The 24,145-nt window shown below is 35.6% G+C and overlaps 1 protein-coding gene across 2 annotated transcripts in view; it reads left to right on the top strand.

Annotated features, from left to right (window-relative positions):
* The window catches only part of CCDC141 (coiled-coil domain containing 141), a 101,621-nt gene that overhangs the window by 69,562 nt on the left and 7,914 nt on the right, over positions 1-24,145 (top strand). The window contains exons 18-27 of one of the 2 annotated variants that reach the window (XM_063341872.1): positions 236-385; positions 6,003-6,143; positions 7,636-7,830; positions 9,468-9,651; positions 10,908-11,017; positions 13,641-13,748; positions 14,370-14,453; positions 17,940-18,090; positions 18,631-18,826; positions 20,766-20,938. In XM_063341872.1, the coding sequence (XP_063197942.1) occupies positions 236-385; positions 6,003-6,143; positions 7,636-7,830; positions 9,468-9,651; positions 10,908-11,017; positions 13,641-13,748; positions 14,370-14,453; positions 17,940-18,090; positions 18,631-18,826; positions 20,766-20,938 (1,492 nt within the window). Of the gene's footprint in view, positions 1-235; positions 386-6,002; positions 6,144-7,635; positions 7,831-9,467; positions 9,652-10,907; positions 11,018-13,640; positions 13,749-14,369; positions 14,454-17,939; positions 18,827-20,765; positions 20,939-24,145 lie in introns of both variants that reach the window. The other variant, XM_063341871.1, reaches the window with a different exon arrangement.

Below are 24,145 nucleotides of genomic sequence, written 5' to 3'. Positions count from 1 at the left end.
TCAGAGAAGATACCATGTGTGAGTGGTGACTTTGATCCAAAACTACTCCTCAGACTACTAGTGATTGAAACTGCTGTGTACTTGCTCTCGTTACATTGGAGGTTTAATAGTTTACTCTAGCCCATTGTGACTGACTCTGCATGTTCTCCCTCAAAATAAATTATTTTAATTTTAGATTGGTTAAATCATTACATTTCCTGAGTTTCATAAATTTCTTTGTCTATTTCCTGTTTAGAATTGCTTGAATGTTTCTGTAAAGAATCTGAAGCAAGAGCTTGCTAGATTTGAGTGTGATAGCATTAACTGGAGCTCCAAAGCTGATAAGTATGAGGAAGAACTGTCACAACATTTCCAACACTGCACCACTCAAGAGGAGATAAATGAGGTAAATGAGATAAATCCCAACACATTAAATGACTGTCAAAAGGGCTGTTGTGTTTTGTAATATATCGTACTGTTTACCATTGCCCTAGATGCGTCATACCTATATAGAAATGTTGATTTTCATCTTAACAGCAACCTTGGATCCACACAGCCACGGTAATAATCTATGGTCCATACCTCTGCAGTTCAGGATTATGTCAAGTTGTTGGGCTGGCAATAAAGTGCTTTCACTGTACCAAGAGGACTGGAAATAGAGCAGCTGTATTTTCTTTGGCTTTCAGCTCTGTGAGCTTCATCTGAAATATACGAGTCTTCAGATGTCTTTCTTATGAAGCTAAAGTTTCAAACAAAAGTAGAATTTACATATATTGCAGTTGTAAGGCTATTAGAAAGAACTCTCACTTTTTTTTAATGAAAAGTTCAGAATAGTTTAGTACTTAACATTTTTTCATAAAACCAAGATACGATACTTAAAAAACTGCTAGAAGAAAAGGAAATGTTCTTTGGCACAAGATATTAGAATTTATTATTATGGAAGTTAGGCTAGGAAAAATTACTTAGTTAATGTGATTATTAATATAGCATCTTAGTAGGCCAAATAAAAATCTACTCACAACCTAGAAGGTTGAACTGGATAGACGTCTCAGCAAAAATTAATTTAGGAAAAACATTCCATAGAATTAATCTTCTCAGAGTGACCCATTAAAATAAGAGGCTGATGGTCTCTACACTTGATGTTCTGTAGATTGTACTTCTGTGCATCCATGAAGCACAGAAACTGGATTCTTACTTGGGTGGATTTCACGCTAATGTTCCCAAATGAGAAGCAAGGGCAGTGGAAACACAGAACACTGGAAGTTATATTTTCTTATTTCATAGTTAATGGACGCCCTTTGCAAAATAATTGCATAGCATATGCATAGCATATTCAATTACAGTGTTAATTATTGTTGGTGGATTGTTTTGGAGTTTTTTTTTTCCTTTCTCATTTTAAGTTGGAAAAGTCATGTCAAAATCCTGTCATCCCCAAACCTAATTGAAACTAACTGAATTATACTAATTTGGCTTGTGGATACCTTTTTCTTTAGATTCCTTTTGTATTGGAGATTAGTACAGAATATAAATCCTAAGAAAATACTTGGCTAATGTACCTCTATATGCATTAATCTACTGCCATTTTTCTTCATTTTTTTTCATGAAGTAATTATAACGAATTCTGGTTAAGGATCCAAGAAACTGGGCACTGAACTTCAAGAATGTTAAAGTTATGAATAATCCCTTCAGTATTTTAAGTTCTGTTAATTTTAACATCAGAAATTAGTCTGAGTATTGCTAATATCTAACAGACCTGTCTGAAATAACTATTTCTTTACCATCTACTATGTATAAGCAAATAAATATATCATGTGCAAGCAGCAGCTGTTCATAGCTGTGACACAATAAACAGCCAATCAGATAATTTAGTTGTGATTTACCAGTGTATAGACCAAACTTTAAAGCTGCCTGAAAATATTTGAAATTCTGCCATAAATATGTAAATTATTTTACATTTAATGTGGTGAATTTAAGGGTGTAAATAAAGCACGAGAGAGGGGGCTTTGGTGATTAGGACTCGCTGGTGTTTGAAAATACCATACTTAGAAGACTTGGCTAGATCCCTGTGTTTGTAACATATTAATGCTTCTATAAGAAGCAAGGAAACAAATACTTACATTTATAGTCAAGGATACATAGGATGAGTTTTTAAACAATCTTGAAGGACAGAATAGTGAAATGCATGCCTTCCGTGTGCCTTCTCTAATTTAAAGAGAATGTGCAAAGGCCAAAAAAAAAGGATTTATACCCCCTACATCTTTGTGAGGTGTAAGGAAAGCTCATATGACTTTTGAGATCTGTATTTGCCAGTTTGGGCTTCCTGCTTCACTAACTAGCTCTGGTAGCAGATTCTGAAGAGCCACAACTCCACTGCGTTACACTGCAATCATTTGCGATAGAGCAGAGTCAAGCCTCGGGCAACTGTAGCTTAATACTGCACTGAATCTGTCCATGGGATTATAAGTGACACAGTTATTTACATAAGATAACTTTTGCAATGAAAAAGCCTTTAATTTAGGTGATTGCTTTAAAAATAACATTTATGCATGTCTGCACAAAACTTGCAACAGAAGACTAACAGATCCTGAAGCAGGTTCTCAGGTCTCCCCAACCATCTCACCTCTTTCCTCTTCATGAAGTCATCATTTTTATACTTCTGGAAAGGTACAACTGAAAATGTGGATTTTAACCATAGAGGGTAATGCGTTATCTCTGTTCACAAGTCAGTAGGAACTGATACTTCTTAACACATTTCTCACCTTGTAATCTATTTTTATTGTGGTCCCAGAATTAAAGTAATCATTAGTGACTTGAACAGCACCTTTTTTTTTCTTCCCAGTTTCTGACTGGCTGCTCTTTCTTCATTGCCACTTTGAAAATCTGTTTTCAGCAACCTGCTTTCATGGGCTATTTTGATTATTAGTGCTACTAAAAGTTTTATGTATAAATAAAAAGGGAAGGGTAAGTGGCTAACAACACTGAAGTACCTCCTAGAGTGGCTCACACAGGAATCAAAGCATTTTACTGGAACTGTAATTTTAACAAAAATGTGTTTAAAGCAGCTGTATAACTTGCTTTTTCCATTTATTTTGTAGTTGTGTGATAAATCGGAACAATTGGCCCCTAAACCCCCTCTCCTCTGCTATCATTCTCCACCCGTGACAGGCCAACTATAGTTAGTAACAGCTGCCTGATTAATGACTATGACACAATAGACAAGTTACAAAGTTCCATTAAACTTGTGGGATGGAGTCACTGAAGCGTGTTAGGGTGTACAGGTCCTTTAGCATTTCTCATTTAATTTTGTAGAAAATAGTGGAAAACTGAGATACGTTTAGATTTCTAAAAATTGGCTGTCATATATCATCCTTGGTACAGTTGCTGATGATAACCGGAGTTGTGTACATGCACTCTGAGGGGGTGATGTACAAGTCCGAGCTGAATCTGTTTTTTCCACTGAGGCTAAAAGAGAAGAGTGACAGCAGCTGCAGACCTTTGACACATGAGCCATCATATCTGAAACAAGGAGATCTGATTTCACATACTGCTGTGAGGAGAGCCTCTGGCCTTATAAATGATAGCTCGCCTATCTATGTGCATCAGCCAGTGAAATAAACTAAAATAAACTCTTGCTCATCTCTTATTTTCCTCAAAATTAAACCAGCAAATAAGGATCTTCTGGTTTGAATACAAAATATTGTTCTGCAAAAGTGGTTTTATTAACAGAGGCCTTTTAGATAGATTTTATTATTCTGTGTACTTAGGTGGGATAAAGAGCTTAAACTAATTGGAGATCACAGAGCCAGTGATAGAATTCCCTTCCTTTCCATTACACTGACTGAACACCATCTGTCTATTCACTGCTGAAATAAGGTGGCAACATCCCACTAGATGAAATGAAAATGAAAAATATATCCCTTGATGGATTAACATTAGTATGTAATAATAATAATAATGATTGATTGTTAACAGTTCCAATAACAGTAGCTGCAAAATGAGCATTTATTACTCTCTGGCTTCTTCGGCGGGGAGGGGGAGTTGCGCAGGGGGAAGTCTGTAGGACTTTTCAATATTAAAAAAAGCCTCAAATATGCTAACTAAATATCAAATTGTGGATGTGACCTGAACTTGTTAACACTAATCAAGTAAGTTAAGTTCTTTTCATTTGTGTGTCTGGAGGAATAGACCCTAAAGCGTTAGAACTGTTGCGTTTTTTATATATCAGTTCCTTTAGATAAATGTATTTTTGCGTAATTTATTCTACATTTTCCTAAAAGCAAAAGATTGTCAACCCAAAGGATGCGAAATTCTCAAAAAAACCTGTCAGTCATTTTTATATTCTGCCATTTCAAATTCTATGAATTAATTATAAGTAAATGAAAATTTGAAAATGTGATCGTGGAATTGCAATGTAATTAAAATAGTATCTTTTATAAGGTACCAGAAGCATATTTTAAGCAGGTTCTTTACTTGTCTGATTCTTGAATCTGTTGCTTGAAGTCATTTGTAAGTAACTGTTACATCTAAAAGGATTTTTTGCAGTTGTAAATAAAATTGAAAATTACATAGTTTTCAGAGGAAAAAGTATTGAATAAATAAAATTTTATACTTAAAAAATTCATAGTGCTTTAAAGATAATTTAGCATAGTATATTTGATATGCTTATTTATATAACATTGCTAATGCCAAGAATGACATATGCTTTATTAAGGGCGTACTTGTAAGAGGACATTAAAGCAAATAGGTAATTGGCATGGGGTGGGGGGGGAAAGCATAAAGAAAGAATATAAAAAACCTATATAATAACTATTTCCCATGGTAAATAAACACTGTTTTTTAAATTATGTTGATCATATATGACTCTTCTTTTTGATAGGTATCAAACTCATTCTGGTAAATTGTCAATGCATCTGATCCATATGTGTGTAAATTAAAGTGTAGCTTCCCAGAGCTTCATCAGTCATTTCTATCATTCTTGAATTTTTAAAATATATCATAGATTGAAGAAAATGTAGCAACATTCCATCTAAGTAACAAAAGAGTTTTACAGCAAATTTAATATAACTAAATTTAATAGTAGTTATATCAGCTGTTATAAGTCCATCTGAAAGGTCTTGAAAGACATGGATGCTTCATAATCAGAGCTACTGGTTCATCTTAATTTATATTATTATAAGAATCATTTTCCCTAATCTTGAGCTTGCTGCACCAAGTCACTGCTGACTGGTAATAACACTCTCACGTGGTACCAAATCTATCTAGCTGTAGTTAGGCAGGGCTTTCTTTGGGTATCTGTTAGGCAGAATCTCCCTGCTACTATACGCATAGAATAGTTATTTGAAAGGCAGATGCTCGTATAATCTACATGTTGATCCAGCAAAGACCTGGATTCATCCTTGTATGCTGTGAATAATTGTACTAAGATGTTTGGACTAGCACAGTGTATAAAATTAAGGCCTTGTGTAACTTTCTTTCAGAAGCAGGGCTTATGAAAAGCAAGGGCAGGAGGGAACCCAACAAAAAGACCAACCTGACATAAACTAAATGTTGCATTGTCGGAGAATGAATACAAATCTACTTGCCCAAGCCCAGTAAAACAATCTTTTTCTGGAAACTTGGTGTGTGTATACATCTGCATGGCTACCACTTCTACTGAATGGACTAGTGTATGTGAAGAACATCTGCCTCTAGTTAGAATCAATGAAAGCTTTTGGACAGGATTTTTTCATAGATTGTCTGAGCAAGGATCTCATTCTTTGCCCCAATCTGTTTTTGCCCCAGCCATTCTGGAAACAATATTCTGCATTCAGAATGCAAAAATGTTGATTTAGCAAGATTATGACTTTCCACTACTGGAAAGAAATTCTTAGAAAATAAGGATGCTTTATGAGATGGCATGGTATTATTAATTTCTGTATTAAATTTTCAATGTTCAGATGATGGTCTGTTAAACAGCTCTTGAAAAACTTAAGTTGAAGTGTGCTGGTTTCTTTTTTTACTAACATATGCTTACTCTGTTTCAGCTCAGAGAATCATTCAAGGATCTCAAAAAGAAATTCAACAATTTGAAGTTTAATTATACGAAGAAAACTGAAAAAGCTCGAAATTTGAAAGTACTTAAAATACAGATTCAGCAAGTTGATACGTATGCAGAGAAAATACAGGTAAATATTAGAAATTTTAGTCTTAGTGAAGGCTTCACTGGTGGTATTGCTGTGGCCTGTGCCAAGCAGATCAGAGGAGATGCAAAATGTATTGTGAGCTTCCCTGTAACTCAGCTTTATATCCTTCCCTGTCTCAGTCACCGAGAGACATTTTTCAGTGTTCTGTTCCTTTTATTCTTCCATTTCCTTCAGTGAGATGATATTACCTCAGTTTCTGACTTCTCTGTGTTCACTCCTTTTATCCCTCATAGTTTTTCTATTTAATCTTTTATTCTTATTGCCTCTGTTCCTTCACAATATGACCTAATCTTCTCCCTCCTTAAAGAAAGCCCCCAAAACCCCCAAAAACCAAATACCCCATCAAAATCAACAAATCAACAGTAAATGCACACATATTCCCTCTTGCATCCAGCTACTTTTTGTCTTCCTCATTTAATTGTGTTAGATTCTGGAACCTTTTTCTGTACCCATTGCCTGGAGTTGATCATGTGTATTTGCACCTTAGAATGCTGCTAGCCTCGCCCATTCTTTGCATTCACCAGAAACTCTTCTTCCAAAGCCTCCAATGACCTTTTTACTTGCCAATCAGAAATAGTCCTTTTTCTTTTGCTTGCCCTGCCAGTCTCTTCCTTCACAACTTCTTTACTTGAAATTTTCAGTGGCTTCTATGATTCTATTTTTGCGATTTTATTTGTTGTCATTGACTATTCCTTTTGCAATCTCCACACACACCCCCACCCCACCCCCATCCCTCATTTCTTGGCAATTTCCTCCACAAATGCAAATTCAAATCGCAGAATCAATGAGTTTGGAAGGAACCTCTGGAGATCATCCAGTCAAAATTCCTTCCTCAGAGCAGGGTCAACTACAGAAGGTTGCTCTGTGCCATGCCTAGTTGTTTCAGGAATGTCTCCAGGGATGGAAACTCCACAACCTCTTTGGCCAAGCTGTTCCACCCTTAGAGTAAAAAAAATTATTTGGGTTTTTTTTCCACTTAAGCAAAATTTCCTGTATGTCCTTGTTCCACTTGGTCTTTGGGATTATGGGGTTATGCTAGGTTCTCACTGATGTTGCTTACATCACATTCTTAAGCATTATGTTAATATTCTAGTACATAAACAAATACGATGCTTAAATTGACATATATTTAGTCAAAGACTCCAAAGGCTTAGTACTATTTTTTTCCTTTGCAGATTCAATGAAAATTACTTTGTTCAAGATCCCATGTTTTATTACTACAGATATTTGTTTATTTTTAAACTGAAACATGTAATTCAATTCCACCTTTAATAAATATCATTTACATTGATTTTAATCAGCATTGTAGAGGCCCTCCAGTTTCCTTTGATTCTTGAAAAAGCAATTTGTACATGTAATTTTAAAAACATAGGACAAGAAATAAGTTTGTGTGGGTTTTCCCATGTTTCTTTTTATTTCTAAAAATGGAAACATTTTTGTTCTGGTATTTAACTCTGCTACATCTTTTAAACAGATTCTTAAAAAGAAGATGGATAATTGTGAGAAGAAAGCCATTGGCTCTGTAGTAAATGAACCTAATGCTAAAGTTAGGGTCCTCTTGGACTCTATCAGCGACTTACAAAAACAGCTGAATGACTTTAGCAGAGTTGTGGAGGATTACAAGCAAAATCTGGATCTTGTGGAGCATCTGCAACAGATGATGGAAGAGGTACTAGTAAACCTGAGATCCCCACTGTGGCTGTAATAATGATCCAGGATTGGGATAGGTGAAAGTGCGTATAACTACTTCAGGCAAAATCTGTGGCTTCCAAAAGTAGTAGATTGGTAAAGATCTATATTTTCTCTTCTCTTTTTGATTGTAACTTTGTGGAGAAAGCGGGGATAAAACATGCAATGTGGCCATATTCTTGCACTGCTGTGCATATGACTGGGGTATCCATCTATATATGACTTTCATAGTGATTCAGCACATCTATGATCACACTTATGAGCTCATTTTCTCTAAGTGTGTTCTGAGGCAACACAGAAAGTACCACAAGGCCCTCGTTAATAGCTGTCCAGTCATAAGAGCCAGGTTATCACAATACCTACATTGTTAGCTGTCAGGAAGGGCTGTCTGTGTGGTATGTAATTCTGGAACTGAAATGTAAAATATTCAGTTCCTTAAAAGCAGCATATGATTTTTTTTTAAATAGACTTAATCGTTAAGTTTATGTTGTTGTTTTTTTTTTCTGAACTGCAGTCTAAGTCTTTTTGGAGACTTCTGTAATTTTATTTTTATGTGTCTGAGGACTGCCTTGTGCATTGCCTTTTTAAAAAAGATAAAAAAAGTTTGTAGCAGTGTTTTCCCTCCTGCCACATTGTGTTGGTGCATCTGCTGTGAGGCAAGCACATTCCTGTCATCATTGTTTATTTTTAGAAATAACGCTGTTCATATCTCCAAAGTTATCTATATGCATGACAAATAAATCCCCTTAATGATGGATCGCAATACTAAAATTTTGTTTAAAAGATGTTTTTAACGTCCAGTGATCTGATCAATGTGTCATTTCATATATTGTTAGCAAAGCAATTTGTTACCATTTGTTGTGCATTTAGATTTTCAAACCGCCAACCCACCCCCCCCCCAGCTTTACCTTGAGGGAAATAAATTATTCCTTAGAGCTAAAATTTAAGATTGCTTTTATTTGCTCAGTGTAAAGAATCACCTTTTACTCAACAGTTTTCTTTCAGTGAATAGGCACAGTCTTCAAATACCGATTTCAATGGCATTTAGAAATGGTGATTATTAGCTGCTTGCTGTAATGATGCAATATGGGTGACACTGAGTGAACATCCTATTCTGTCCTCCTCTGAGTGTTGTTAACCAAAAGTGTTTATTAAAGGTATGTTCTGAAGCCTGTTCTTGTCAGTGGAAAGACTGCTAGCAACTTTAATGGTTGCTGAGACCCAAAACCCTGTTGCTATTAGACTAAATCTCTAAGTGACCTTGCTGCCCTTACAGAGGTCTAACTGTGGCCATGATATGGAGTTTCTGAAGTTAGTTGATATACAAGATGGAAGGAACTCAGAAATAAAACGTATGTTTGTAGGACCATTAACTAATAACCTCACCATGCTTTTAAGATGAGCATGGATTTAGCGTTTAAAGAAAACTTAACAGCTACGAATATTTGAAGCAGGATTGGTAGAGAAAAATTGTTTTTCAGGTTAAATTAATATCAGAAAACTTAAGACATACTGTATGCCACTGATTATGGAAAGTCTAAGAATAGTCCAGTCTATTCTACAAAAGCTTGAACTACTGATAGTAATTCATTATAATGCAGTGTTTTTATCCCTCAGTGTCAATTTTGGTTTGAAGATGTGAGCGCAACAGTCATTAGAGTTAGCAAGTATTCTGCAGAATGCAAAACAAGAGAAGCCATAGAGACTCTCTACAAGCAATTTAATAAGTTTATTGAGCCTACAGTGCCTCAGCAAGAAGAAAAAATTCAGCAGATTATAGACCTCGCTGAACGGTTGTATGGTGAGGAGCTGTCTGGTAATGTACTGGGGGGGAAAATGCAATAACTTAGGACAGGAGGAAGCAGATTCCTAGGTTTGTTCATTTAAGAAGAAAATCCCATGAAGTTAAAAAACAAATGTTTTTTTTAAAGTATTGACTGGAAGAGGCGAAGGATTTCAGAAAAAATATTTAAAAAATAAAAATATGAAAGTACTCAACAGTCTGGTGGTTACTTGGTTTTCTGTATACAGCCTCAGTTCACCTTGAAATCAAAGTGTGAAAGTCCTTGTAATATTTATGAGCTTGAAATTAAGACTTCATGGTTTATGCTGTCTCATAACAGGAAAGCCTTTGAAGTCAAAGGATATTACAGTGATATACCTCAGCGCTGAGTGAATTTTTTACATTAACGCTGTGAATAACTAGTGGTATTTGATTGCCAATTTTCTTAAGCACTTTATTAGCAAAAAATGTAGATTGTTATGCAAATACTGTATTTGCAATTGTATCGATTTGGAATATCATTGACCAGAAAGAATGAAACTTCAGGTTTTGCTTTTTTCTCCCACTTGCAATGTTTATAGACTTGTTGAAGTTATTTTATCCAAAGTAAGGTGACCATCCAAATGTGCATGGATACTGTGTAATCTATCAGTTCAAGTAGTAAGTCTGAAAAAAATTCAACAGAGTCAAACTGTGCTTTTAAATTCCTCTAAATTAGTGTTGAAAAGGCTATTTGGAGAGAACAGATGACTTTTTCCCCCGTCTCTCTTTTTTTTCTTCTTTTTTTTTTTTTAACCATGTCAGTATTTTTAATATTCCTGTCTGTAGGAAAGGAGCTGACAGAATGGATTCTTGACACCAGCTGATTAGGAACAGAGAAAGAAGCAGCTTCGTGTTTTTTAAGTCATTACATGGGAAGAAGCTTCTTCATCCTCCCTTTGTTTTGTATGTCTTATAAGAGGAATCTAAGTGCCTTCTAGCTGTATAATAAGGCAACTAGTTTAGGAGACACTTTATGAAGTCAGAATCTTTTAAAGCAGTATCACTAACCAGAGAAAAGTCATTTTGTTTGAGGAGAAGCCTATCAGAAGACCTGCAGTGACTGTGAGGGCCCATTTCAAGTAAGCTAGTGAGAGGTAGGAAAGCACCTTGCTGGGAATCACAGAACTTCTTCAGCAAAATAAAACGTAGAAAAATGTAATTATTGTAGCGTACTGGGGATACAAAGTACATTGATTGTTACACATCTCTCTCATATTTTTTTACCTTTGTAGGTATCGAGGAAGGAAAGAAGTATGTTGAAAAAGCCGTATTAAAGCACAAAGAAATCATTAATTCTGTTGATGAGTTGTGTAGATCTCTGAGAGAACTTAAGGAGATTAAGGTATTTTTTTATATTCTGCAATTACATTTTACATTACAATGCATTCTGGAGAATGTATTGCCTCCGCATCAACCTATCAGGCTTAGTGTCTAAATTAGTACTTTTAACTGAAGATCATCTATGATAGTATGAAGCATTTCTTAATTGTTCATTTTTCCATTACCTTAGATAATGATCATAATGAATCAATGAAGTGATACTTGTTTGTTCACTAAATATTCCTCCTAGGTTTCTTTTTCTCGACTTCTTTCAGAACTGTTATTGCTTTCAAGTAACCTTTAGGGGAAAATATCACAATTTTTTGAGTAACTAGACAAATACTTTTTTTTCATATTTCTTCTTCCCTTGGTACTGTAATACAGGTAACTGCTAGATCTATAAAATGCCAAACAACCTAGCTTGGCTCCCTATTGGAAAAATCATCCCCAAAACCAAGTTGTGTTAAAACCAAAGTAATTTAAATTAGAGAAGTGTGGTTTAACACAAAATATTAAAGAGAACAGCAACGTTTTTAGTTTCATATTCTGATAAGCTTCTTTAAATGTAATTAAGTATAAGGTATCAGCTGAGGAAGAATTAGAGAAGACAGCTGAGAGGGTGAGATTTCGTTAATAAAGACTCCATCTACTCCACCCCCTACTCTCAAAGTAACACCTCAAAAATCTCCCACATGCAGCGATAGCTGATGGATTAATTCTTCTGCAGATTTGGAAGACTGAAGATGCTTACATATCCTGCTCTTGTTGATGTTGTTTCACTTTTCTTTGATGGACTTATACTATAAAAACTGATGAACATTCAAATTATCCATTAATACACTTAAAAGCAGCAAGAGAAGACAAAAATACAAATGAGTTTCAAAAGCCATTAGATGAATAGAAAAAAGGCTTTGCCTTGCACTGTGGCCATAAAGAAACTTCAATGGAAATGCCAATTAGGTTTTCAAAGTTCTCCTCCCAGTCCATGTGTTACATAACTGCTATTGTGTGCAGTAGCCTCAGGTTATGTCAGAACAGGACTTTAACCTTTGATCTTTTTTGCTAGCCCAACATAATATGGTTCTTTTCAGGAGTAGTGGAATTTCAAAAGAATTGGAATATTTGACTTATTTTGCTAATTGTTTGGAGTATGCTTTTTTTCCACACAGAATCAGTCATAAACTGTTTACTGATTACTTTAACCTTTAATTTAGATAATTATTTTTAAAAGGCCAGTCAAAAGGAATATTATAAAAATGAATTTTCTGCAACAGAGAGTAGTTCTGCAACTTTTTTCAAATGAAAGTTGTTATTTTTTTATAATATGTAGTATTCTGAAATTTTAAAACTAATATTCTTATTGAACATTTCCAGAATATCTCAATAGTGGAAGTCTGTATCTTATGAAGAATACATCCTTCAGGAAATTATCTACACAGATAGATAGATGCCATGAGTATGGAATGCCATGAGTATGGAATGCCATGACTGTGAATTCAGTTTCACTTCCTGTCATTTTTAAAGCATAACAAATTAAGGGAGAATGTTGTATTGCGCAATCTTTCCTGATTTTACATGGCTGAATGTCAGAAGAAAACAACTCTTGGATTTTTCAAGAGCAAAACAAAAGACTTTTTCTTCAGAAAAAAATAGATTGAACGCATCATGTAGAATTTTTCACTTTTTTAATGATAGAATATAAAATTAATAATGCAGCACTTCCTTAGAAGAACTTTAGGACTGTAACTTTTGGCTGGACAGCTAAAGATATGAAATACACAAAATTGTAACTATAAAACTTTTGGTTTTCATTACCTTGTGCCACTGTGATGTTCTTTGAAACCTGTAGATTTATTCCATGACAATTTTAAAGGGCTCATGAAGTCTTCATAAAATAGAGTATGGTTGTCTAGATTTCTGTTATGTAAGTACTCTGTTGTGCAGAGTTGTGCAGCCTTTGAGGCTTAAGCTAGAAATAAGTATCAGCCAAGAAGAATGGTAAAGCAGCTGATTTAAAATACAGTTAACTACATTCAGAGTGGTTATGGACTGACCGGATGGGAAGTTGAAGGAGGGAGGAAAACAAGAGCAAATGCAAATTCTGCCTGGTTATGTTTTATGCTTAGAATGTATTCTCCCTTTTCCCCCTTTTAGACAAATTTGAACATTCTAGAGAGTCACAAAGTTACTTGTGAAAGAGTTACTTTCTTCCCTAGAACTGTTTTACTGAAATCCTGATTTTTTTCTGGATTTGTTGTTTATCCTCTTTTTTCCAAATACTGTCACTTTGTTAATCCTTTATTTTCCCTCACTTATGCTCAGTACAAATTGGTTAATATTCCTCAGATTCTTGACCAATCACTTGAGTTGTTCAGTTTTTCATGTCCTGTACTTTCCTTGCCTCAGAAAAGATCCACTCATCTTTCAAAAATGTTGTCTTTGTCCAGGAATGAACGAATCAGGTTTTGCTGCATATTTTTACCATAATTTTACCAATTTACACTTATGCTGATGACAGGTTCTAGATAAGATTTCACTTCTTTTTTTTTTTCTACTCTCTTGTACAGAGTATAAGTCAGTGTGTAGTTAACAGTTGCTACCTTCTATTGTGCATAAGCTTACTTAATTTTATTTTCTCATGGCAGAAAGATGAGTTTTCTGAAGAGCTGGTTACTGTTCAAAAAGAAGAAAGAAATGGTCAAGAAGCATGTAAGACTGCTCTTAAAGACAAGGCAGAGCAACAAAAGCAGCAGGTTAGTTAGGTGCTGGGTTGTTTTAACTGGAATTCTATTTCTTAAAAGGTTTTGTGTATTGCTGGAAGGTTTCTTGCTTTTTGGTCTTAAAGCCTCCCTTAATATGAGTGTTATCAGTGTAGTCTTGGTCATTTATCTTTCTTTTTTTTTTTTTAATTACCCCTTTGCTTTCTATCCAATCCACATATTCTTCATATGCATTTTATTTTTTAGCCTTCTTTTTATTTGCCTCAGTATCCCTTTTCTAAAGTAATATTATTTTAATAATCTTTTACCAATTTTTCTTTGGTCCTATTGCCTCACTATTCTTAATGCAAATGTTGTCTTTGTGGCCATTCCTTCTTCCTCAAGGGAGAAAACACATTCTGCTCTCTCCTTTATAATATGACTTAAGGGAATATATGAAGTAATAGAGAAGACTGCTGTTAGTATTTCCTAGAGCCCTAATCATATAATCCCTAGAGGCAAGATATAGAAGTATTTGATTTATAAGTAACATGCTATGTGAGAAGCCTCATAGTTCAGAATTTGAACTAAGTAACAGTGCAAATTATGATTCTTTGTTGAATCATTATGGTCTTCATCAGAAAAAATAGTGAGGTTTAAACATTTGTCTTTCAGATGGCATCAAGTAAATTGCTTACAAACTCAGAAAGCATTACTGAGAAGAGAAACAATACTCTATCTCCTACCAACACTAAACAGGTATCTGCTGTTCGTATTGTTTTGGGGTTTTTTTTAATCATATTGATGGGCGTTGTTGTGTACTCTCAAAGGAATTTTACTCCTTAATTCATTGCAGCTCAAAAGTGATGGATATTGTTATAGATTGGTGGGCTTTGATTGTCTTTGCCTGTACAGTATTACAAAAACCCAATGCAAAACAAGCACATAATTGCTTCAGTTTTGCAACACTGAATAACAGGAAAGCAGTCACGGCAAAAACATGATGGAACACAGCTACAGCTGTCAGCAGTTCAGGATGACATCATGTCACAGATAATCTGCTGTACTGTTGATACGACACTGTACATCAAATAAATAACAGAACTCAGCATCAAATAGTCGTCTTCACCCTCACCTCAAAACATTTAAGTTATGTTTCAGTTTCCAAAATTCCGTGCAGCAGAGATCATAAATACGTACATTCCAAGTATGGATTGCATGTTGAGGACAATCCACAAAAGGAAATCAGATACTAAAAGACTGGGTATGCATTTAGAATGATAAAAGTCCTAGCAGACAAGCATGTTTTATTCATGGATATACAGTAAATTAATATGAATGGTACCAAATTGTCAATAAATAAATGTAGCATTAGAAATACAGGCAATTATGAGATGAATGAGATTAATTCCTTCAGCTTAAAGAACATTTTGAAGCCTTGGGATCCTGGATGTAGATCTAAATAATTTACTATGTGAAATAGTCTGGTAAATTGGAGTGGATGGTAATATATTGAAGTCTTTAGAAAGGTAGGATACACTGGTAATTGATTTAGAGCTCTAAAATTTCCATTTTGCAAGCTGATAACATAGACCAATACTGCAAAACATTAAATTGTGATGTTTTATAGAAATTTAACCAACATTAACATTCCCTTCAGTTCAACGCAGAATTATCCTGTAATCTGTTGATGAGCCAAAATTGAGCCTAATTAATTTTGTTACCTCCATTCCAAGTCAATGGGAGTTTCACCTTTGACTTGGAGCCCAGATTTCACTCAAAATTTTGTGACTGATCTGAAAAGCCACCCTCAGGAGAATCACCTCCCCTAGCAGATGTCCGTAGCCCTATTTGCTATTTGGCTAGGCCGCAGCTTTGTCAGTCCTCATCAGACTGTGCCTCAGCTGCCAAGGGGAGAAGTCAAGGGTATGCGAAACAGCAAATATCAGATGTGAAGTATGGCAGCTATGATGCCTCCACCCTTTTCATCACTCCATACTTCACTTAAAGAAGTAGCAGGTTCTTCTCACTAGAGCTTTTCTGTCTTCCATTTCCATCCTTTCCAAGGAAAGACTTGGCCCATCCCCAGCCCCTTGTCTAGTGAGCCAGCAGTCTTTAATTTTGTCTATACTCTGCAAGCTAGTTTTGCAGTATTAATTTGCTTCAGTAATAAATACCACCCTCTAAAAAGCGGCCTAGGCCTTCTCATGGCACATTCACCCTCATGCTGCTTTGATCCCAGGTGGCACACCAGGGCTGAAGGTCTTCCTGCTACCAAAGCCTGTCTGACAGCTTGCTCACTCACTGCCCACCTGACATTCTTTTCCCCAGCGTTTTCCCCAGGGACATTTTCCAGCAATGTCTTAAATAACTCTGCTCAGTTCCGTGATCTCCAGATGAGGTGGCCATGAAACTGACAGCACATCCCTGCACTAAGATCCTAAATTAGTCGCTGGAAGATTCCTACGTTGTTGTGGCCCTCCCTGTAGTTACCAAAATGTATGCCACTGTGTGTACATGTGTGTAGGCTCCTCAATAGACTGAATGAATCTGGACCACGGATTTCATTCAGACAGTAGGGACTGACTATTCAGAAAGTTTGACCTATGCTTTTTAATTATATCTGCTCAGAATTTAGCATTCTAAAGAATTTTTCAACTTCTTAATATTTAATCAGATTTGGTTTATTAAATTTGTTAGTGCAAGTCACATCAAAACCGCCATCATTTACTACTGAAGTGCCTATTAACACTTCATTTAAGAAAAACTGCAAATCTGGTCAGGCTTAAAACTGAGAAAGTTAATTAGAACAACACTGACAAAGTTAAAAGAGCTAGCTTTTCTGAGTAATTGGAAAGGGGGAAAAAATTAGAATTTCACCAAATTGGAAAGTCAATTATAACTGATCATGTTTATATCCATGATCTATCCATACTGAAAGACACTTTGGGGCGTGTCTCCACAAGCATCAGGGGACGCTTGTGGAAAACACATTTAATACCCAAACTTGAACTTCATCTTACAACCAAATAGACACAGTAAAATCCGAGATTTGTTACAATCATTCATTCATGGATCTGCCATGAATCACATGGCATTGAAGTAACAATTGTATTAACTTGGAAAAACATCTATATTAAAGCTACCATATCTACCGGACCAGGGCACATATGAGGTTCTCTTACTTCTTTTTACTTTTATTAATTTTGTGCACTGTTTATTAGGTTATATTTACAGCAATAAAGCATGAATGTGCTCCTGCACTTTTTGTACTGGATACTGCCAAAGAGACCTGGTTTTGAAAGCAATGACATTCAGTGTATCAGACGATTGATTTGAGTGAAGAGTTCATAGGTGATAGAAACATTGTATGGTAGATTATGTATTATTTTGTATAGAACTCAACAACGGGAGAATAGTATTAGAAAACATTATGAACACCTTTGGTCAGAGTGCTGGCATAGCACAAATGAAGTAAGCCTGAATATGTGATTACACTTTTATATAAAAATCAAGCAGCAGAGAAGTAATTAATAAATCAGATAATGTCTTTGATGCTTGGCGATTAAAATTAATGCACTCATGTCACGTCCAATTCTTTTTGAAACATGATGAGAGGAATTTTTTTTTAATTCTGGATCCAAGATAATACAAAAATAATTTTAACATTGTTTTCTGTTAATGTTTTGACAAGATCTTGAAACAGCTGGTAAAAAATGCTTGGAAAATACCTTGAAGACGTTGGTTTAATTCTGTAACTCTCGAACATGACTGGTGACTCTCTCAAAGAATCAAAGTCCGATAACTTGGCTGCTAATATATTTTTTTTCTATGTAACTCTTTCCCATTTAGATGTAATTAGGCCACCTCCTCCTCTACTTTCCCCTTGCCAATGCTCTTATAAACAGCAGCTACAGGAAATCCACAGGCTGTCATTTTTTTATAGACAGAAGTACTTTTTCTTTTATTGCTACTGTTACAATAAATGCTTATATATAATAATATCTGCTAGAATCTATACAAACAGTTTGAAATTCAAGTCAGCTGCTGCAAAACTTTCTGATGAATTATCCTTTTCCACGTGTTTCCTCCTGCTTCTCAGAAAACATTAAACTTAACTAGAAGAAATATTTCAAATATTGTTGCTAGCTTCTGCATGAAAAGGGGGTCCATAGGATGATAACTCATTCTCTCTCTCGGTTTTTCTTCTTCTCTCTCATCTCTTCTTTCCCCTCCTAATTTAAGGAGAGGAATAAATTGGCTGATACTCCAATTATCTGTCCAGCTGGTGAGGATCTTGTTTCACAGGATACAGAGCTGTCATCTCCAGCCAAAGAGGATAGTTTACAGACTGAATTCCTGGCAGAAGAAATACCCTCCGGAGATGAATATGAGTGTATATCACCTGATGATATCTCTTTGCCACCGCTTTCTGAGACACCAGAATCCAACCTTTTACATTCTGAAACAGAGCTAGAAGAGCAGTGCTGCTGTAGTTCTCATAGTCTGCATGTCAGTTCCTATAGCTTGCAAATGCAGAAAACCACTTGTATTAAAAAAGTGATGGAAGCGTCTGATCTCTTAACAAATTCTGCTTATGCTGATGCTACAAATAATAGAATGGAAAACCCATCAGATCAGTTCGACAAGTTTTGTATTTCTTCAGCAGATTCTGGTCCAAAAGTCAGAGCAGTGTCTCCTTTGACTTGTAGCTTACAAGGAGAATCTGAAGCTAGCACTACTTCCTGCACTATAGATGCCAAACCAGTATATAGCATGATGAGTGAAGCATGCAAAACACATTTGCAACACCTTGAACTTCGTAACAGCATGGCAGAAACACAAGAACAATTGCATGACTTGAATAACTGTACTAAAACCCAGGACAGGCTGCATGCTTTGCCTGATGCATTCTCAGGTTTCATGTTTCAACCAGACACCACCAGAAGCTGTCAGAGGCAGATGGTCACCCGAGAAGAGATTAAAAGTTCATCAGAAAAGAACAGCATGGCCAGCCTAACTGGACAGGCGCCTAACTTCTCCCAGCTTCTGTCTAACAAAACCGTCATGGAAGGTTCTCCGGTAACTTTGGAAGTAGAAGTAACGGGATTCCCAGAGCCTACACTGACATGGTGGGTAGCTTATAATGAGAAGCAGTAAATACGCCTATTAGCAAGGCACCTTGAACCACTTATAACCAAATTATTTAATCTATAGACTAGAATAAATGGCTTGTATCCTTTCTACTCCACACTTCTGCACGATTCCCACCTTCAAAATTGCTTTTGACAATTAACCTACTTGAAATGATCCCTCTGTACTTAATTTTATGAATAATGAGAGCATCAAACTACTGCAAGCATATCCAATGTTTTTTTAAGCAAATACATCATATAGTTTTTATTCTGTAATATGACATTCCACTTGTTCAGTAATTTCTTAAAACAAACGCACACTCCAGACTTACTGTAAGTAAATTCACCTACATTTTTTCAGGGTCTTGGCACTATATATGGATGGACAGACACATGCATGCACACTGAAATATATAGCCACTACATATACATAGAGACACATATTTTTATATATGTGAGAATAAGTTGTTGAAAACTGGAGAGAGGTTACAGGTTAAAAATACCCCCTAAATGTCTACACTAAGAGAACCAGTTTTATATATTATATATTTGTGTGCACTCTCTATCTCTCTCTGAATTGTTGTATGTCTAATTAGGTTGCTTTATACTGCATTTGTGAGAAATACAGATGATGTAACATAAACATCTTTTTAGATGACCTTTTAGAAATTCCCTCCCAAAGGGAATAGGGACGGAAAGAGGGGTAGGATTTCAAGATTTTGGTAGTAGTTCTCTGTTGGCATATTTTCCTAAAATCTTACCTCATTTGCCATTTCTTCACTTATTCCATTAGACTTGACAATGGAAGCCTTTCTTTTAATGTATTAAAGTTAGATATGCCTCTTACTGGAAATGTTTTGATGTTAAGATTATTATTACACGTGTAAAGAATAAGGCAAACTATACACTTCTAGTAAGCTGAATTTTCTTCTATGTCACTGAGAAAAATACTAGGCACTGGAACCATGGGGCTATACTGTGTTAGTATGAATAAAGTTACTTTGCTTTAAATCCCGGTATTCTACACTTTGAGGAGTATTGTTAGTGAAATAAGAAGTACCCTCAGTTCTATTTTATTGTAAGAAAGCACTTATTTAGCTCAAAAATATATACACTGTTGATACATGGTCTTTTAAAAAACATCATTCAACTGAAAGCATTTTGCAAATCAGAAATTTATGAAAACAGAAAAAAAAAAGGGGTTTCTGTATTAAAAATTTACCAATACCACGTATTTTGTACTGATGTAGACTTTTTTTGGATATACACATGAAAAACATTTCTGCGTTTGTGTCATGTTAAATGTAGCTTATGCTGAAGCATCATAAGGCAAGAAGAGCCAGAATTTTCTCTCACTTCCAATACGTAAATCTGGAGTCAATACCAGACATGGTGACGGATCCTCAAGTTCTAGAATATGACACTCTCTGAAATAACTCCTGATGCATTGTTCTGTCCTGTTTGATTATGGGACCTAAGTAAATGTTAAGTGGACTGGGAGGAACAGGTCTTTGACTGTTCCATATACTGAAGGCACAAGTTCAGAAAGTTTGTACATTGCTTATGCATTTTAAGAGCCTATTCATGAGTTGAATGTGGATTGACCTTACTAGCAAAAAAAGTTTCAGCCCAAAACTGAGGGCCCAGGCCTTCATGCTACTGTCTCCAATACTGCAGTGAGCTAACTGTGACTTGTCCGTTGAAAACCGTTTTCAGAATCGCATTTTCTAGTATTAAGAATCTATTATCCAACAATTTGAATTGCTTAAATATTCATCCATATTTACATATAACTTTAAAACTGGGGAATGAGAGCGCAGCAGCGAGCTCTATCTCTTGCTGTCAATGTAGTGTTATAGAGGTTGTCTGAATTTGCAAAGTTCTGCTTGGCATTCAGTGATATAAATCTGACTTGAAAACTGACTCTCTGCTTCAGGTACAAGAAGGGCCAGAAACTGACTGCAGATGAGCACTTAAAGCTTTTACAAAAGGAGACAAAGCATACTTTGTTCATTCAGAAGGTGTGTGATAAAGATGCTGGCCTCTATGTTGTTCGGGCTAAAAATTTGAACGGCACTATCTCATCAAGTGCCATTCTCCACGTGAAAGGTAACAGGCCACCTATTACAAGAATAGACTGGATAATGCTGTGTGTCATCTATATTAGCATATCACTAATATACTGGCTATTCACAAAACAAGTACAATATTGACTGCACTGGACTTAATTCTCACATTCTCAACGTTAAATTTATTTTCTTCTGCATCTTTCACAATCTGTACCAAACCACTTTTATGTCACACTTGATATATTGCTTGTTTCTTTAGTTACCAGTATTATGTGCTTATTTTCCTTTGTCGTAGTGATTTTGAGATAAAAAAGTTACAAAGGCTTTCTAGAATCTGAGGCAGAGTGTTGCTTTCTAAAATGCAGGCATTACAAAGTGTTGGAAACAGTTTTAATGGTTATAGGTATTTTAAATGTCAAGATACGCCCAGATGGAGTGCTGAGAATGTGTGTTTTATAATATGCCTTTTGGGGGGAGGGGGTTGAAATGGTTTTTAAACATTGAATAGATTATTTTGAACCACATTTTTCTTGTATATTTTTAAAAAACTTTTATTTGTAGGATAAAACTTCCTAGTAAAGAAACTGTACCATTCATGATTGCACTAGCAGACATCAAATTTAGATCTGTCTCAGGCCAGCGGAGTTTCCACAAATGAAAGTTGCAGTAGTTTCAGTAGAGTTGTGATCATTTGCACTGCAAAGGTTTGACCCAGAATCATCAGGATTTGTGTAAGTGGCACCTAGCATACAGTAGACCAAAACCCCCAAATGTTTAAAAAATGAGACATTCCAACATATCAGTATGCTTAGGTAGATGCTTGTGATACTTCCTCTGCCTTCTTATATAATTAAAGATATAAATATTTCTAATAATCCACTAAATTGTTAGCATAAGACAAGAAAGATAACAGTTTATGAAGTGGGCGTTTGTGCATGTTTAAAAATTTTTAACATACAGATTTCAAACAGAATCAACCAAATTGGGGAAATACTCAAAAGTGTATTCATACAAAAAAAAAATTGTTTTATTTCCATCAAGTAGACTTCTATAACTTCAAAGCAGTAGATCCAAACCAGAATTTTGTTCACCTACATACTGTGTTTCATTCTTGACAAGGACAACCACAAATATTATTTTTTATTAAAGTAGTAATTTGTTTAAATATTTGATAACAATGTAACTGTGTCAGTGGAAGGCTTCATTTATAAATCCTCAAATGTAACTTCATTTTTTAGCTCCAGTACTTGTTGTATTTATACAGTAAAACAGTTGACAAACAGCTACATGATTTTTCCTGCATCTTTGATTTGCAAGTTTTGTATTACAGCTGCGTTTGTGTGGAAAATTTATAGAGAGGAATTATTTACTTTCTCTTGCATAATTTGCTGAAATGAAGTATGCCTTTTACTGTGTGGCACCTTATGAGCAGAACATATATTGCAAATTGCCAGGGGTCAGTGAGATTGAAGACTGACATTTAGATATTTTGGCCCAGTGACTGCAACTTTATTAAAATTCCTGTAACTTTGAAACAGGAGAAGTCCTCAGGGGAATATAACCTCACAGCAATACGAGAGGGAGCAGGAGGAGGAGGTCGTGGGCAGATGGGGGAGCAAAGTAATTTCTAACTGAAATTGGTATTACCCTTAATGAACACATTTCCAAGTTTAATCGTCTCCCAAAAATTTTGATTCATAATAATTCAGGTATAAAAATCACCTGTTTTCCTAAAATGTACTTTCCATTTCACAATAAAGTTAATTTTAACAATTAGTATGATTTTGAATGTTTCAATTTTCATAAAAGCGAAATTCAGTGTAGTGGTTTTGTGCCCTTGTGACTTTATGTATGGTTGTTATACAGCAAAGAACCTCTGTGAGTTAAGTGGACTTGCATAAGTGGTACATTAAGCAATATTGTGGTAAGAACAAACCAAAATGCCTCTCCTACATGCTGTAAGGTTTTGCATGCTGCAGAGCTGCCAGTACTTGATAACTTTATCCTGTTCATAACACTAATTTTCTGTTTGAAAGTGAATCTTCTATGTGATGGCTGCCCTTCAAGCTTCTATTTTTACTGAGGGTTGCCATCGTTCAAAAATTAAAAGTAATCATGGATGTCCTTTGACTTGTTTTTTGCTTTTCTCTGTAAATTTAAATAATACTTAGGTAACTTTTAAAGGTATTTTTGCCTTCAGCATTGAGGCTAAATGAGGAGTGAAAGCAGGGATATTCTCTTTCCTCTTCTTCCTTGCGTCTGCCAGAATTAGGCCTTTAAATTAAGCATTAACTGTCGTAAGGCTTGTGACAGAAAGAGTCATTGTAGCTCTACAGATGTTGGGCTCAAAGTTGCATCTCTGTTTTAACTTCTGCGTCCTTCACCTTGAAAACTATGGAAAGTTCAGTGCTAGAATGGTCATTGTTCTGTCTTTTTATATGGTCAGTATGTGAGTTCAGAGATATGCATGTGACCTTTTTGGTTGGAGGAGAGCCATTTGTTGAGCAAAACAACACTGTGAAGTGAGTCTCTGTCCTTCAGAAAGCAAGGCTAGAGCTAGAATTCCAGCCCTGCTTGGAAAAAATTGTCCCAAACTCACTTGTACTTCTATTAAAGCAGGAGAAAAAGATGTGAACTTTTCATAATGTCATAGAGCAGGAATTTGAGGTAGCTTGGATCTAGACTTGGATCTTGTTGCTTGCTTTCACTTACAGAAAGACCGCTCGCTATTTATGACAATCAGCCTTACAAGCTAAGGCAACAAAGGGACACAGAACTGCCGGACAAGTGTACACGGATTATGGGGACAAATTCTTTCCCCTCCCTTGTAACACTTCCTGATGTACATCCAGCCTTCTAGAGTATTACGGTAGAGCAGGCATGCAGACCTTTTCCCTCATAAACATTTGCACTGAAGCTGTTTCCATTAACTTCATTTAACAATCTTTAGAACAAGTGGGAGAGATGTCATGTACTTGCATTACCTGAGATTTGGCAGCTAGAATACGGGGCTGGTTTGCAAATATGTGTGAGAGTAAGAGATGCAGCTTTGAATCCAAGTGGGAATTACTCCATCTTTTTATTAATATTATTTAGAAGCTAGAGAGTGATGTAGCCTTTTATTGGAGTTTGACTTACATTCCTGGTTCCAAGCGTAGCAAGGAGGACTGTCATCTTTCCTCTAAGAGGGGAGGAATTAGAGTAGCCTGAGAGAGTGAGCAAATTTTATTCCAACATTTACAAATCT

This window comes from Chroicocephalus ridibundus, chromosome 7, assembly GCF_963924245.1.
Source record: "Chroicocephalus ridibundus chromosome 7, bChrRid1.1, whole genome shotgun sequence".
Taxonomy (NCBI): Eukaryota; Metazoa; Chordata; class Aves; order Charadriiformes; family Laridae; genus Chroicocephalus; species Chroicocephalus ridibundus.
The sequence above is the reverse complement of the archived record's forward strand: the minus strand, read 5'-3'. Positions and strand labels throughout refer to the sequence as shown.